The 15,192-nt window shown below is 46.5% G+C and overlaps 1 protein-coding gene across 2 annotated transcripts in view; it reads right to left on the reverse strand.

Moving 5' to 3' along the window:
- CACNA1B (calcium voltage-gated channel subunit alpha1 B) overlaps positions 1–15,192 on the reverse strand; it is a 470,294-nt gene that overhangs the window by 268,754 nt on the left and 186,348 nt on the right. For both annotated transcript variants that reach the window (XM_090021362.1, XM_090021361.1), the window contains 2 exons: positions 14,338–14,490; positions 5,205–5,392 (listed from right to left, as the gene is read on the reverse strand). In XM_090021362.1, the coding sequence (XP_089877488.1) occupies positions 5,205–5,392; positions 14,338–14,490 (341 nt within the window). The remainder of the gene's footprint in view (positions 1–5,204; positions 5,393–14,337; positions 14,491–15,192) is intronic.

Raw genomic sequence — 15,192 nt, forward strand, 5'->3', positions numbered from 1 at the left:
ATGTGGGACTGGCGGGTGCGTGGGGAGAGGCAGTGGTGGTAAGAAGCGCCTGGTGGGGGGACAGGCATTAGCACAGGGCCTGCGTTGGTGCCCAGGGCCAGGGCTGGTGGAGGCCCAGGGTGAAGCAGCAGGGATGCAGGCCTGGGGTGGCACGTGGGATTGCAGCAGCCAGCGGGCTAATGGGAAAAGGCGGCGGCGAAAAGTGGTGGGAAGAAGCGGTGGTAACCAGTTACCTATATTTACATTCATTTCTATGGGGAAATGTGTGTCACTTAGTGTGGTTTTGCTTAGCGCTCAGTTTTTCTGGAACCAATTAAGAGCGCTAAGTGGGGGTTCCCTGTAGAAGTACATGTTGTAAATGCTTACCAGTCATTGAGAAATTAGAGGAAAACAGTTAGCCCAATTCAGTATTTTGCAGGAGACTGGCGCACAGGAAACATGAGTTTAATTCTGACTTTGGGCTCTGCCACAGAGGTAGCTGGGTCTACTGGGCTGAGCACAGAACTATACTGGTTCTATTCCCAGCTCTGTTCCCAGTGCTGTAGCAAGGAGAGGCAAGCAGGGCGACTGCCCTGGGCAGCTCAATGGGGGCAGGGCATAGGGACAAGGGAAGGGCAGCTCCTGCTGCTGTATGTACTCCTGGGCAAGCATGGGGGGGCACGTGCCCCCCAGATCTGTGCATGGGGCAGGGGCAGGCTGCTGCTGCAGGCTCCAAACTTCACTGCTATGGCACTGTCTGTTCCCAACCTTTGAGGCCGCCTTGAGTACAGTGCCCTGATACCTGCCTTTTAATGTGCTTTTAAATACAAATTACAATATCTTTCTGCATCATCTCTGCATTTGGAACCAGCCAGTGCAGGCAGCAAAATCTAAGATTAGTTTGGTAGGTTGGAGACTAGTCATGCTTTTGCTAGTTTAAGGATAAGAACTAACAAATTCATCACTAAGCATTTGTTCTGATGTGCATAAAGTCATTTGTATGTTTTTAATAATACAAATCTGTCCTGGCTATTGGACAAACCAAGAGGAAGAAGAAGAAACTGTGAAATAATAAATAATTGCATCTGTCAAAAGGTCAAGGAGGTACATGGGATAGATCTTCCCTTCTCTTCTCCCTCCCATTCATTCCCTGTGTTGGCTGTTACTCTGTGAAGAACACATCTTCCTGGTGAGTAAGAGGAATGTCTGAAGGAAATGGGCGATGAACCAAAGACAGGAGTGGGAAACCTCATTCTGCTTGACTCTAGATAGCTAGGTGACTGTTGTGATCTAACTTTAGGCATCAGCAGTCCTGCTTTAGGCAAATGGACCTCATATAATGAATGCTAAGAAACAGATCAGAAATAGGACAGGATGGCAGGCTTACATTCCTACCTAGTCTTAATAAGAACAATTAGAAAGGGGGTAGAAGGGGGAAAGAAACAGACCTGTAATTTTAAAATGTCTATACGGGAGGGGCCTTCAGGGATGGCACCCTAACAGCTGGAGAAACACATGCTAGATTTGAGGTCATGCCTAGAATTGCATAGGTGCTGGTGAGATTCACCTCCATCTATGCCTTTACTGGAGATAATCAGCTGAGGCTTAGTATTAGTACATTCAGTCTTCAGTGCAGCTGATCGATGTATCTGTGTCCAATTAGGGCAATGGACATTTTAAAAATGGTATCCTAATAACTTTCAAAGTAATCCTGAATCAATTCCTCCAATAGCCAGCTCTGCTCTTTGCACACAAGACAAAAGGCAGGCAGGGAGAAGCTGATCTAATATGCTATTTATTGATTAATCAATCATAACCAGTAGCCTAATGGGCTTTCCCTATGATTCTGGTTGTGGAGAGAAGGTTCAGGAGCATTCAGTGAGTCTGAGGGGAATGGTAATGTGCTGGAAGGAGAGGGAGTAGCTGGGGAATGTAACAACTAAGTGGGGCCTTACCTTCACAATGCAGCTGCAACTTCTTGCTGTCACTCAAAATGCTTACACAGAAAATAAGGCAGGGTTGTACTTTACAGACTAATTCAAAGAGGCAAGAGCTTTCATAGGTAGCAACCTACATCATGCTATGAATGGTCAAGTGGAAATGGCTAGTCTAATCATAGCATCTGAAGATGTAGGTTGTTGCCTATGCAAGCTCATGACTCCCTGAACTAATTCATCTCTAACAGCGTGTGTAGACAAAACAGGGGCACTAAGTTAAAACGGTTGGTTTTAAAAAAAACTTTTTTTTTTTCCTGTTTTTTTTTTTTTTTTTGCACCGGTCCTGGAAGCACAGTAATACCAGGTCAATGCATGGAGTGGATGGAACAAGCTCCGGTTCCACCACGCAACACCAAAAAGAATCTGCTCAATATAGACCTCCAATAGAGGACATATCAGAGACAATCACCTGCCCTGGGGAGCCCGCCTACACTACTTTTAAAAAACACCACTTCAATTTAGGGATGATTAAATGTCCGTGTCATACACACACCCTGCTGACTTACCTGCCCCTCCGGTGGGGAGGGGAGGGGAAGGGTGGGGAGGGTGAGCTGCCGGTGGGCGGAGCGGTCCCTGTGCTGCAGGGGGAGGGGCTGGTGCTTCCCTCCACAGCAGCTGCAATGCCCCCAGGCGGCACCCACCCACAGGCACCTGGCTCTGGCGGTCCCAGGGGTGCACTGCAGCTGGGGTGGGAAGCACTGGGCCCCATGCAGCTCAGGCAGGCAGGAAGGCTCAAGGACAGGGAAACAAAAACAATCAGGCTTGCTGCTTTTCTTGGGTGGAGCTGCTTTCCTGGGCTGCTGTCAGGCTGTCTGCAGGGCTTCCTGCAGAGCCGTGGAGCTACACAGAGCCCAGTGCTTTACTCTGCGGCTGTAGGGGCAGCAAACTAAAACTCCTCGAAGGAGTTTTAGTTTGCTGGCCCCCCCAAGTCATTTAAGACATACTACACTGCCGAATTTCCTACACCAGCTGGAATGCGCAATGCACCACCGAGGCGTGCAAACACCAACACCATTAAAGCAGTGCAAAAGCAGTGAGGCCACTTTAAAGTGTCGTGCAAACACGCCTCTCATTTTGTCTACACACGGCCCCAGGGTGCAGCCAGAAGTGCAGCTCCTAGCTGTAACTCAGAATGATTTTTGCAAAGCGTTCTGAGTTACACCGTTGCCCCAGACCAAACAGAAGTTCACTGTTGGTTCCAGGGGAAGAGGGGAATCTAGCTGTGGGCCGGCAGCCAGGGTCCCAGAGCAGCACCCAGGGCTCTCTGTCGGTGCTGGCTGTTTTCAGAATGGGAGGAGGGAAAGCTCTCCAGCTGGTACTGAAGGGTCGGGTGGGTGAATTGGAGCCCCCCCCCCACCTTGAGGGGGATCTCTTCTACACTCACCCCACCCTCCAGGGAGTGCTGAAAAACTCTCAGACTGCACTCCCTCTGCTCCCTGTCCCCCCTCCCATTCTAAAAGCAGCAACATGCTGGGAGCTCCACAGATATAAGTTACAAAAGACATTACATATTGTAAAATCTCTATCTGATACCTCATGCCATGAAGGGTCTGGTTTTCACCCAATTGGCCATTTTTAAAGCTGTTTGCAGACATGCCCTTGTGTTTGCTCACAGCTATAAGCTGCTTTCCATGGCCAGATCAGGTGGAAGTTGTCACTTCTGCCTGCACTCTAAGGTGCCACCCTGTCCTACCTTCTGTATGACTTCAGACTAACATGGTCAACCACCTCTCTAAATAGTCCTGTAACTATTAGAGGATTTACATGACAAAGAAAGAACAGAATAAACCAGATGTGATGATTTTAAATACAGTAGAATTATGCCTTAGATGTGACTGTGCTTGATCACATTGCTTTGCTGCCATATAAACATGCTTCCCGGGCTGTAAAGGGGGTAGGGATATTCAGCTGATAATGAAATGGCTGAATGTATAGACCTGAACACAACAGAAGTCTTAGTGGCTACTGGCAGCAGCAAGCTCATGTCAACAATGCCTAGCAAATGTAAGTGTCTGACTCTTTCCTTTATGTATAAGTTCCACTGCATAATAGGCAATGAAACATTCCAGATCCTGTAACACGTGACAGTTGTTGTCACAAAGCTTGAGTAGCTTTAAGTCACAAAGATTTCATCTTTGTCCTTCATAATGCTACTCACAGCATGCAAGAAACTTCTCACTGGTGTGCTCCTTGTCATGGCTACTCTTATTTGAATAGAAAACACCTTTCGGTGTGTTCATGCCGCAGCTGCAGATAGAACTGCAGACCGTATACCTGAGTTAGGCTTCAACAAGTGGCTCAGGTACTGCATGGAAAAGTTGCTATAGCAGCACTGAGTTTTGTGGGGGCTGCAAAAGCTGTCCAAATATTTACCCCATTTTTCTGGGCTGGGTTTGCAGACCAACATGAGCTCTTTCCTGCTGAAGCTGCTCTACTTCAGACCTTTCATAAAATGTGTCCTGTATAAGATAAATGTATAATGATCCAGAGCAGTGCCCTCAAGCATGCTGCACTGCTCCAATAGGCTAACTCCTAGACCAGAAGCAATGTAGCCATGTTGGTGTGGTGCCAGGGCAGACTAATTGGCATGGTCACTCAGTAGTGCTAGGTAGTGCTAGTTAATCTAGATGTGGCTGCACAAGTTCCAGTTTAGGCATCCACTTAAAACAGGAGGATGCCTTGAAGATCATGTTCCTGAGCATAAGTTTGCCACACAGGCCCAACAGTGGGCTCAAAACAGAGTTTGTAACTACCCTGCACAAAAGCATATCAACACACTGCAGCATACGTTGACAGCATTTTGATCCAGCATCATCATGTTGTATTAAGTCACTGACGCACATGTTAGTAACGTGAAGTTATTGCCTCAAAAGACCAAAGACCTTCGGACCAGGATTATTTTCAAGTCCTAAAGCAGATTACTACCATTAAAAAAATGTTCTACGGATACAATCCTCACAGGGCCTCCCAGAAGAAGGTGACAACAACCTTGAAGAAACTTGGGTGGATGAAGATCAACAGAAAAAAACATCAATCAGCTTTTTTTGTTTTCAGCACAGGCCAGAATTCAGTCCTCTCTTAGGAAGAATGAAACCACTAACAAATTTCTCATTGTCTCTAGTCTTCTACAGCACCCCTGCTTCCCTCCCTCCCCCCTGCAGTGACATAAAAGAATACAAGTCACCCATCATGCAAACAACTCTCGACAGATAGGACTGTTTCACTCACGTTGTAGAGGATGTCAGTCCAGCCTTCCATGGTGATACACTGGAAGACAGTTAACACGGAAAACAGGATATTGTCAAAGTTGGTGATTCCATAGTTGGGGCCTTGCCAGTACTTCCTGCATGTGCTTCCACTCTCACATTGCCTGGCCGGAAGCTCCTCTCCACAGGGGAAATCTCCCACCTCCTCACCTATGCAAAAGAGGGTGGGCAGAAACAGTTATCAACCAAAGACTTCCAAGCAGGTGGGTGTCACTGAGTTGTTTCTGCACTGGCCCAAGGGCACCAAGTGCCTCTTTATGATTTACATGTAGAAAGCTTTTATGTTGCTCCACATTTAACTTCAGATTATATCCACCTGAGGCCCCTTCGCACTGCCACGATGGCATGAAGAGGGTTGTAGTCAGCCGTAAATAATAATCAGGTCCTTAGCAACCAAGCCGCAGAGCTTACAACAGTTTTAGTGCAGCGTCTGAGGCCACAACTGATCAATCCATTCTGCAGCATTAATAGCCAGCGTTTCATTCAGAGTACTGCAGAGCCCCACGCTGTGCCCTAATACCACAGCCTGCAGGGCAACGAGTGGCATAAAATGGAAAGGCCATGGAATCAAAACCCATTGGATCTGAGTCACGGACATGTCATAATAGGGATAAGTGCTAAACATTTATATTAATACTACCATAGTAGGCCTATTGTGTCACAGCTATGGGACTGGTTCGTTGCCAATGGTTTACGATAGAACTGTTCTTGGACAGCTTTAATTTCTGCTGTGGCCAGGCATTATACCCCTGTTTGAATAGAGTGTATAATTGAAGCCTGTGACTTCAGCTTACAAACCAGAGCCTCCTGACACCACTGTGTGCATAGCTCACTTAAAAAAGCATGCTCACCTGTGGGTTAAAAGGCAGTGGTGCTCAGGGCCCTCAGTAAGCCTTGCACTGGTCCCCAGTTTAGAGAGCTCACTGCAGCAAAAGGGCAATGTTGAACTGCTGCACATGGTATCTGCTGGGGATATATTAAACTGAGCCCTTGAGGAAAGGGATTTAACAGCTGCCCCCAAGGGACACTTTGGAGAGAGAAGAGTATACCAGCACACCTTGATCACTGTTACTTCTCTCATCAAAACAGGGTTTTGTGTCCCCAGTTGGCAGCCTCTGACTGCACAGCACAAGTCAACACCATGGCAGCAGCTGAGACACCCCTGAGCACACCCATTCACATGCACCAAACTTAGAAATGCACTAATCAGTCCTCTCCAGGACTTCCCTCTGCGGCCACTCTCATGACCTGAGTCTCCAGAGTGCCCAAGAACAGCCACTGGGAACAATCCCAGAACATCCCCGGCAGTGAATTTCTGGGTTTAGAGCATGCAAGAGGAAAAGAGTGGGCGGGCTGTGTTAGAGGGACATCTGGACTGGAACTAGGGTGGCCATCATAGAGGGCATTCCGGTTTTCTGCTACTCCATCCTCTATTGATACGAAACCCGACGCCTTTATGTCCTCTATTTTTCTCTTTGAGAAAATAGAGTCTGGTTTCATATCAATAGAGGACAGAGGACAACCTGATTGCCCTCTCTGATGGCCACCCTAGCTGGAACACATTTTTTCTGCAAGGTAGACATTCCCATAATGGACTATACGGTTTTGAATTAGAGTCTCTTTGATACATCTTTGTATAGTGCCAGGCTCAATATGGCCCCAACCCCTAGGTGCCACCACACACATGCAACAAATAATTAACAACTGACAGACATATCCTCAGTTATGACTATAGTACAGACCAGCACTTAATTCACTTGTAAAACTATCTTGATAAGAAACACACTAGCTTGCATCCTACAGTCAGTGACTTCCAGTCCCATTGAAGGCAAAACTAAAGGCTTTTACCACTGGTGAAAACCTCAGTGGATGTATCAAAACTCAGGATGAGTGAGGTCTCATTAAGCTGCATCTCAGCAAGATCAGAAATAGCCATTTGTTCTCCTGACTGAGCAAAGAGCAACTAAGCACTTGCCAGATGGATAGTCAAACCTCCTCCACTCCAACCGACAACTAAAGTCTCTTTAGGTCCATATTCCTCTTCATTTTCACGCTCGTTGCAGATACCCTGTTAATAAATTGGTGGTTCGTATTGCAATCAGCAGAGAGGTTTTGGAAATCCAAGTAAATAAAGGCACTTTACATGTGCTCCAGGGGTGGAGGGGGCCATGCTTTAATTAGAGTGGCTCTGAGAGCTGCTCTAACTAAAGCACTGCCACATCTCCTGTATCAGCATCCCTACACTTTAAAAATGGCAGTGGGGGCACTTGAACTAAAGCTCATTGAATGAGCTCGAGTTCAAGCGTCCCCACTGCCGTTTTTAAGGATGGGGACACTGATACACAAGACGCAGGATGCTGCTGGAGCACAGCAATTGCCACGCTTCAGCATACTTGATTAACGAAGTCTTCTCTGATTGGCTGGAATTCCAGCTCATGTATAGGTGCACTAAGTGCATTGGGCTACATTCTCATTTATACTAAGGCTATGAAGAGACATCGTATTTGTCTCAAGAGGATTCATCATCTCCCAGGACAAATTATGATGTTTCATACACTTATTTCCATTGTCCCTGTACAGACCCCAAAAAGGGTTGCAGGATAAAATTCACTAATGTGACAAAACAAAAAGTATCTGAACAGATGTCCCAGGATTACAACACTGGATCAATGGCAGAAAAGCAGCAGTTTATTCAGCCACTCACTAAACCCTGACTGGAAGGTGATGTATGTACATACCAATCCTGTGACTTTTCTGTTCCAGGACAAACGCAGGCCCAACTGGTGAAGGGACAAATGTCTGTTCATACCCTAAGCTCCCTTTACAGCACTGTGCCAGTGCAAAGGGAGCTTACAGTGATACACTGTAATGAGGCTTTAGTGTAAATGAGACAAGGCTTCCAAATTAGCTAAGGCGAAAAAAAATCAGTGCTAAAAATAATGGGTAATAATTAGGGCTGTGTGAAGCTTCAGGTGGCGATTTGATGTGGAGGAGATTCGGCCCGATATGGTGGCTGAATCTCTGAATTAGAATCAAATCAGGGGACCAATTAAAAGGTCCGAATCAATTCAAAGCTCTCCGAATCTTCGGAAAAGATTCAGAGCTTTGATGATTCAGGCAGTCCCCGGTGGATGCAGCAAGGAGCTGCAGCTGGACTCGAAGCTGGAAAGTACTAGGGGCAGGGGCTGGGGGAGGGGACCATGGGGGAACCCCTGCCAGCCCCCCAACCCTTCCCCCTGCCCGCCCCAGCTGCCGGCCCTTTAAAGAAAAGCCCTGGTGCTCACAGGGTGCTGCTGGGCACAGGGGCAATTCCCGCTGCCCCGCACTGCCCCACACTGCATAGGGACCCCTCTAACCCCCCATCATTCCCCCAGCCCCTCCACAGCTGCCCCGCCTGGGCCAGCTCCAGCCCTTTAAGAAACAAACAAAAAAAAATGGAGAAAAGCCCTGGGACCCACCACTCCTGCACCGGCCTCGGGACTTCAGGGGGCTCATGCAGAGCCCCCCCACATGGTGCATGGCAGTGGGGGGCAGCGGGGATCACTCCCCGCTGGCAGGAACAGTAAGTGCGGGGTTTTCTTGGGGGGGGGTGGGTCTTAAAGGGCTGGAGCTGGCACCAGCAGGGCACCCATGTGGGGGCTGGGGGGCTCATGGAGATCCCTCAAATGCAGCATGGGGCAGCAGGGATCCCCCCTGTCCAGCAGCACCCAGCGAGTCGGGGCTTTTTTTCCCAAAAAGCCAGATGCTGGGGCAGGCAGGGCAGCCATTGCCGGGCTGGGGGTGGGGATGGGCCTGGCTGATTCGGAGATTCAGATTCGGCAGCAGCCAAATCTCTGAATCAGATTCAGCCGAATCGATTCGGGAATGATTCAAATCACTGAATCGAATCACTGTCCCCCGAGACAGCCAAATCCAAAGCAAATACTAGCTGCTTCGCACAGGCCTAGTAATAATAACGCCTAGAAAGAATCATGCAGGGAAAAACAAGACTGTCAGCCTGGCTCTGTGATACTGTACAATAATGTCTGTGTACCCAGTCTTTTCCCAACCCCTTAGCATACACTACATTTCTTAGGTTCCTGTATGGGTTGCTATGGCTTCTGTGACTCAGTGAGTCAAGCCCACAAAAATAACACAAAAAAAGCCCCTGAGGTCTATACTCCAGGGGTACTTTCAAAGAGTGTGCTTTCTGAGGTCTGGCCTTTTGTTACCAGATAATCCATTCCAAATGCAATACATACCTATTACTAAATGCATTTATTAGCATGTAACCAGGAAACACGAGAAACAAAGAATCTTTAAGTGCCTGCAGAAAAATAAGGTCAGGTGAAGGAACTGATATTAGCCACTCCACTTGCTGTTTGTTTAATGGTACAAATGGAGGTGATAAAATCATGGTTATTACTTGTATTGGAGTAGTACATAGAAGTCCCATTGCAGATCAGGGGCTCTCTGCGTGGCTCTCTGTGCTAGGTGCTTTACAAGCATAACGGGGGCTGCTATGTAACTCAAGCTAGGTATTATTTCTGTTAATGTTAGTCTGGCCATACCATAAATGCCTGTTTCAAGATACAGGTAACCAAAAAAAAGGTTTGTGGCACATGCAGACTACTTGCTGACACACTTACTGGTAACTTGAACTGACAGGCAATCAGTCTACACAAATATGAAGTCAGAGACCTCAGGCTGGAAAAGCTGTCTCCGGTTGCTGCACCCCCTCTGCATTTGCAGGTCAGCCTGGGAAATCCTTCTGCGGGGATTTCCCTGTGTGGACCTGCAAGCAGAGAGGTGGATCCAGTGTGGGAGTTTGAGGGACTCAGTTCGGACTGAGCTTTTCCCTGCCCAGTCAGACCCACTCCCTGCAATTGCAGAAGATGGCTCTGCGTGAATGGGGAACCCCACCTTCCCCACTTACAGAGGAGAGGCACCCCATAATTCCCAAGGGTGCCTTTCTATAAGCAGGGAAAGAGGGCAGGTTCTGGGGTCTTGAGTGGCCCCAAAGTACGTGCTCAGGGTAGAGGGGGTGTGCAAGTAACTCAAGATACTTGTACTGTTTGGCCACAGTTATAACAGACAATGGCCACAATAAAGCAGCAGAATCTATTACCATCTTTTGTTGTGCCGCTGACTTCCCTTTGATGTGGTATGACAAAGGGTAGCTATGTCTATTTGCTCACCATTTGTGCCACCATAAAAAGGTTTATGGAGACACAAATGAGACATCAGGCAATGTCTGCTTCCACCTTCAGTGATGCAAATCCCAATACAGAATAACTCACTGGTGTTATCCTGGATTTTTTATTCTGCTGGAATAGAGAGCAGAACTAGCTTGAAATCTCCAGTGCATATTTTTAAAGGAGAGATGTTGCTGCAAGAAAAATTAAGAAATGGCTGCAGTGACTTCCTTTCTCAAGATGGTTTCATTGCACCTGTGCTTAGTAAGTGGGGAAGGGAGGATGAGATGTGTGCAAATGGCTGTGCATAAAAATAATTTTCAGTGTCAGCAAAACATAAAAGCACTGAGGACAGGAGGAGGGGAAAGTAAATCTTATATTCACTGAAAAATGCACACCAAGGCATAGATTTGTCTCATATTTTTGCCTTCTTTTTCATCAAAACAAAAAGCAGCTTCTGCAAGTGCAGAAGAGCCTACAGTGCCAAATTGAGAAGTCCCTTCACAAACTTTCACCATATATTTGGGAAGGTGAAGGAGAAGAGAAAAAACAAACCCCCGCCCCCTCGTTATTGCTTTTAATGATTGCTCTCCTCTCTACAGCCAGATTGTTAATACTGTGGCAACTTTAGCTGGGACACTTCCATTCAGATCCCACCAGCCTCACCTGGAACACCTTCCTGAATCACCGCTATTCAACCCTCAGCTTCTATAAGAATCCCAAGACACAGCAGCATTTTGGGGATTCAAAACAAAGCCAATCCTGAATCTCCTTCCTTGCCCAGGAACCACAACCCTGCTGCTGTTTGCAGGGAAGTATCTCCTTGAAGGGGTTCATATTTCTACAGTGAAGTCAATGCATTGAACAAATGGACTTGGACTTGTTAATGCACCTCTTTTGAGATTATGGGTACTTAGGTTTAAAAGGCTAGGTTGATTAGATTAGCAGGATGCTTTGCTTTCCCTCACACAAGGGATTCCAGATCCAGGAAACCTCGCCCACTGCCTTTTCAGAAATACCATGACTCTGTTTCTTAGTGGAGGGAGAGAGTGGAGGAGGGAGGAGAGGAAACTGGGTGGAAGCAATTTCTATAATTTATCAGAAAATGAATGCATTAACTGCTGAGCAGAAAGCTGGGTGGCTCCCTTTAACAGAGACATCTTCCTATGCCAGTAAGTATGAAGCTTTACGGAGATTATGAGCAACACTCTGGTGCTGTCCTTGCTTCCCTCCAGGAAAATATATGAATAAACTGTGCTGCTTACCCTACAGATCCATCAGTCATATCACCATCAACTTGGCGTATATTAAGATTCCACCAAACACCCCAGGAGGGCTCCAAAGAGCCTCAGTCTTCGCCCGTGACCCCGTCATGCTAGGAAGACAGAATAGAGTTCCACCGAGTTCAAACAGCCCTCTCCCTTCCTACAAATCCCCTGTCAAAATCCATTTCTTCCAGGAATCCTTTTGCTTTCCTCATATCTCCACACACTTTCTTAGCTCAACCATTGTGCCGTTTCTTATTTATCATACACACTAATCCCTGAGATAAGAAAACTCTCACCCCACATTTGCAAAGCCCTGTATAAACTTAATGTGTTATATTATTGTAGCGTGTTTTTTAAAAGACAGTACAAAGGATACCCCAGAGAATTGATCTGGTTGGACTTTTAATACTGTTTGCATAAATGACTGTTAATAATAATCCCTGAAAACCCAACATTTGCAATAGACTGTGTTCTGTGTTAGATTTCAAACTCTGGCATGAGAAGCACTATTCCTAACTCAGTGTTTCTACAGCACCCGCTACAACGTGCTTCTACTTTAAATAGAAATATTACAAACAAGAATCCAGTGGAAAGAACTGCCTACTCTTTTTAATGAAAATCATAGCGAAAAAGCAGCTGTTCTGAAATCGCACCTTGTCTTTAGTTAAGGATCTTTAGGCATTGATGCTCTCCATATCTATTTTCTGGGGTTGCAACTCATCTGCAGGCAGACACATGTCAGTTAACACTGCAGTATACAATTTCCAATTTCCTGGTTGCGACATTTCTTTATCCTTATCTGTTATCAGGTCTTTTATTAACACACTGCTAGAACTCTCTCTCTAAACACACCTGCTGTGTTGCTGAGCATACTGTATGTAATAGCAGAGCTACCCTGGGGAATTATGGAAGCAGTGCAGCAGCAGGGAGGGTCGGCATGCACATATATTTCCTGGTGTTGGCTGTGAGCATTCCTCCTAGTACAGCGCACACAGCACTGCATACGTTCTACATACTATAAACGCTAATACAGCACCCAACGGGCACCATCACGTTGCTTTAGAAGAAATGATGCTGTTCAAGACTGCACTTAGGCAATCCCTGCCATTATTCCACCAGCCTCTGTTACACTTTTCCCAAACTGCATGCAATTGCCACTGGCTTTCTTTTGCTAGGCTTCTCCTTTCCCTTTACACATATGATGTGAAGGGGCATCTCCTTTCTCTAGCTTACCATATCCTACTCCTCTATAATGGACTGCTTATTCTCCAGTCCCTCTCTTTACTCTTCCTCAGACAGGTGGCTGTTATAAAACATCTCTCTGGACCTTCTTCCTCTGTGACTTTGATTTCTCCCTGTCCCTGTTTTTCTCCCTGTCCCTGGTGATTTCAATCATCACATCAAAATAATTCTCACACAGCTTCTTTTCTATTCTTCCTTTTCACTATCTCTGGACGTCTTTCCTACCCACCTCCATGGCCATGCTCTTGGCCTCCCTTTCTTGAAGTACCATCACTGCTCTGATCTCTCCATTTGTAAGATCTTTCACTCCTGACTTCCGTTCTCATAATATTTAATCCTGCAGAGACATAACAACCAGGGTATGTGTCCTGGGCAACAGCAATGGCAGCATGGAGGCAGGGGCCAGGCCAGCTGTGGCAGTAGCAGTAGCTGAGTTGTTGACAGCAGCAACAGCTGCCATTCAGATGCCCTAAGTGGATGCCCAGAGTTGGTGCTGTAATTACCAACACCTCATTACAGTAAGGTATAGCCCTCTCTGTTATCCCAGTGGCTTGCCCCAACAACTTTACAGGAATTTCACAAGTAAACAGCTGCTCATCAACATTCAAGCCTCCTTGTGTGGTGACCAGTAGGGGGTGCTCCTGCACCGAGCCACACACCTCACTGTGCCCAACCACCTATCAAGCTCCAGGTGCCTCCCTGAGGTGCATCACATCTGGCTAACCCCCTTCCTGGAGCACACCTGCAAGCCCGCGATCACCACTGCCACCACCCAGGGATTCTGGTCGGTCTTCAGCCCTGTGCTTCCTGGGGTACTCAGGCCGTGCAGACCTTGAGGGTGCTCTACCCACTGTGAAAACTTGGAGTGCTTTCTTTAGTCTGAAGCACAAAAAGTAGCCTTCCTTAGTCAGCCAGAGCAGGGGACATGTAGGTACACCCCTCTCCTAGCCAGTTCACCACTCTTGGTACAATGGAGAACTTTATTGATTACAGAGAGTAGGCTTGGGGAAGGGTACAGGATAGCGATGTATCACAGAATAACCTTAGAGCAAACAGTGTTGCTAGGTGGCCTTTGAACACATCTACTTTACAGCAAGATGTGTACTCCTCCCCAGAGTAAGGAGGAGGCTAGAATAGGATTTCATCACACCTTGAAACAAAATAGTTATTGCACCTAGCAGCCAAGAAGTGGAGTCAACATTTATGACATAAAACTGATGGGCATGAGAACTGAGGGCCTGAGCCTCGTTACATCACCCTAGTGCAACTTGGAAGCAAATCCATCCAAGTCAACAAAGTTAGAGCTAGAGGCATAAGTAAGATGAGAATCCATTGCCCAGTACGTATTTATGTACATGTGCATACGAAATTAATAGATCAAACATCGCTGAGCAAGAGAACCTAATCTCACCTGTCTCATTGGAGAAGCATGTTTTATGAAACTTCCCCATGTAGAACTCCAGTCCGATAATGGCGAACATCACAATAGCAAAGAATAGAAGCAGCCCGATCTGAAGCAAGGGCACCATAGCCTTCATGATGGACTTGAGGACAACCTGTAAACCTGTTGAAAAGAGAAAACTGTTGTAGGAGGCATGACTGGAAACAAACCAATGGACATTTTGGAAGGTGGCAGAGTCTGGGCTTTAAAAAAATGTTCAGGACTGATAAAAGTCCTACAATGCCTCTTTCTTCCAAGTCAGTGATTCTGAACTCCTTCAGACCCAGAAGAGATTAAAAATCTGATCTAGGTTCCATTGACTTCAGTAGGAGCAAAATCAATCCTAAAGATTTTTCAGTAGTATACATGAAGTGTGTTGATGGTGCCAGGCCAATCACCGGAGAATGTGCGCAAACACAAAAAGGTATCTCCTACAACCACAACTAATTTGTGATTCTTATTTCCCAGAAAGGCCAAGAATGGAATGTTTCATGGACAGAAAACTAATCCTCTGACTTTATTGCAGGGCAACAGTTTGACCCATTGGTGAACTGACATACAGAAAGGCAGCAGTGCCATTACCCATGCTGTACCCAACTTGTGGGTAAACAGGAAACACCCACCTCCAGGGCTGTCAATCTAAGTCTTTTCATCAGCACTAAAATTCAGTTTCAATTAAAATATGAGAGATAGGAGAAGCTCAAGGGGTAGAGGTCTCAGATAAATTTATGCAGGCATGCATAACAAAAACAATGTAGTGATAACCAAGTGCTTAAAGCCATCTTGGCTATGGGGCCCATTCTGGGAATAAAAGAATGTCATTGT

Source organism: Crocodylus siamensis, chromosome 11 (assembly GCF_052110815.1).
Source record: "Crocodylus siamensis isolate JL-2025a chromosome 11, ASM5211081v1, whole genome shotgun sequence".
Taxonomy (NCBI): Eukaryota; Metazoa; Chordata; order Crocodylia; family Crocodylidae; genus Crocodylus; species Crocodylus siamensis.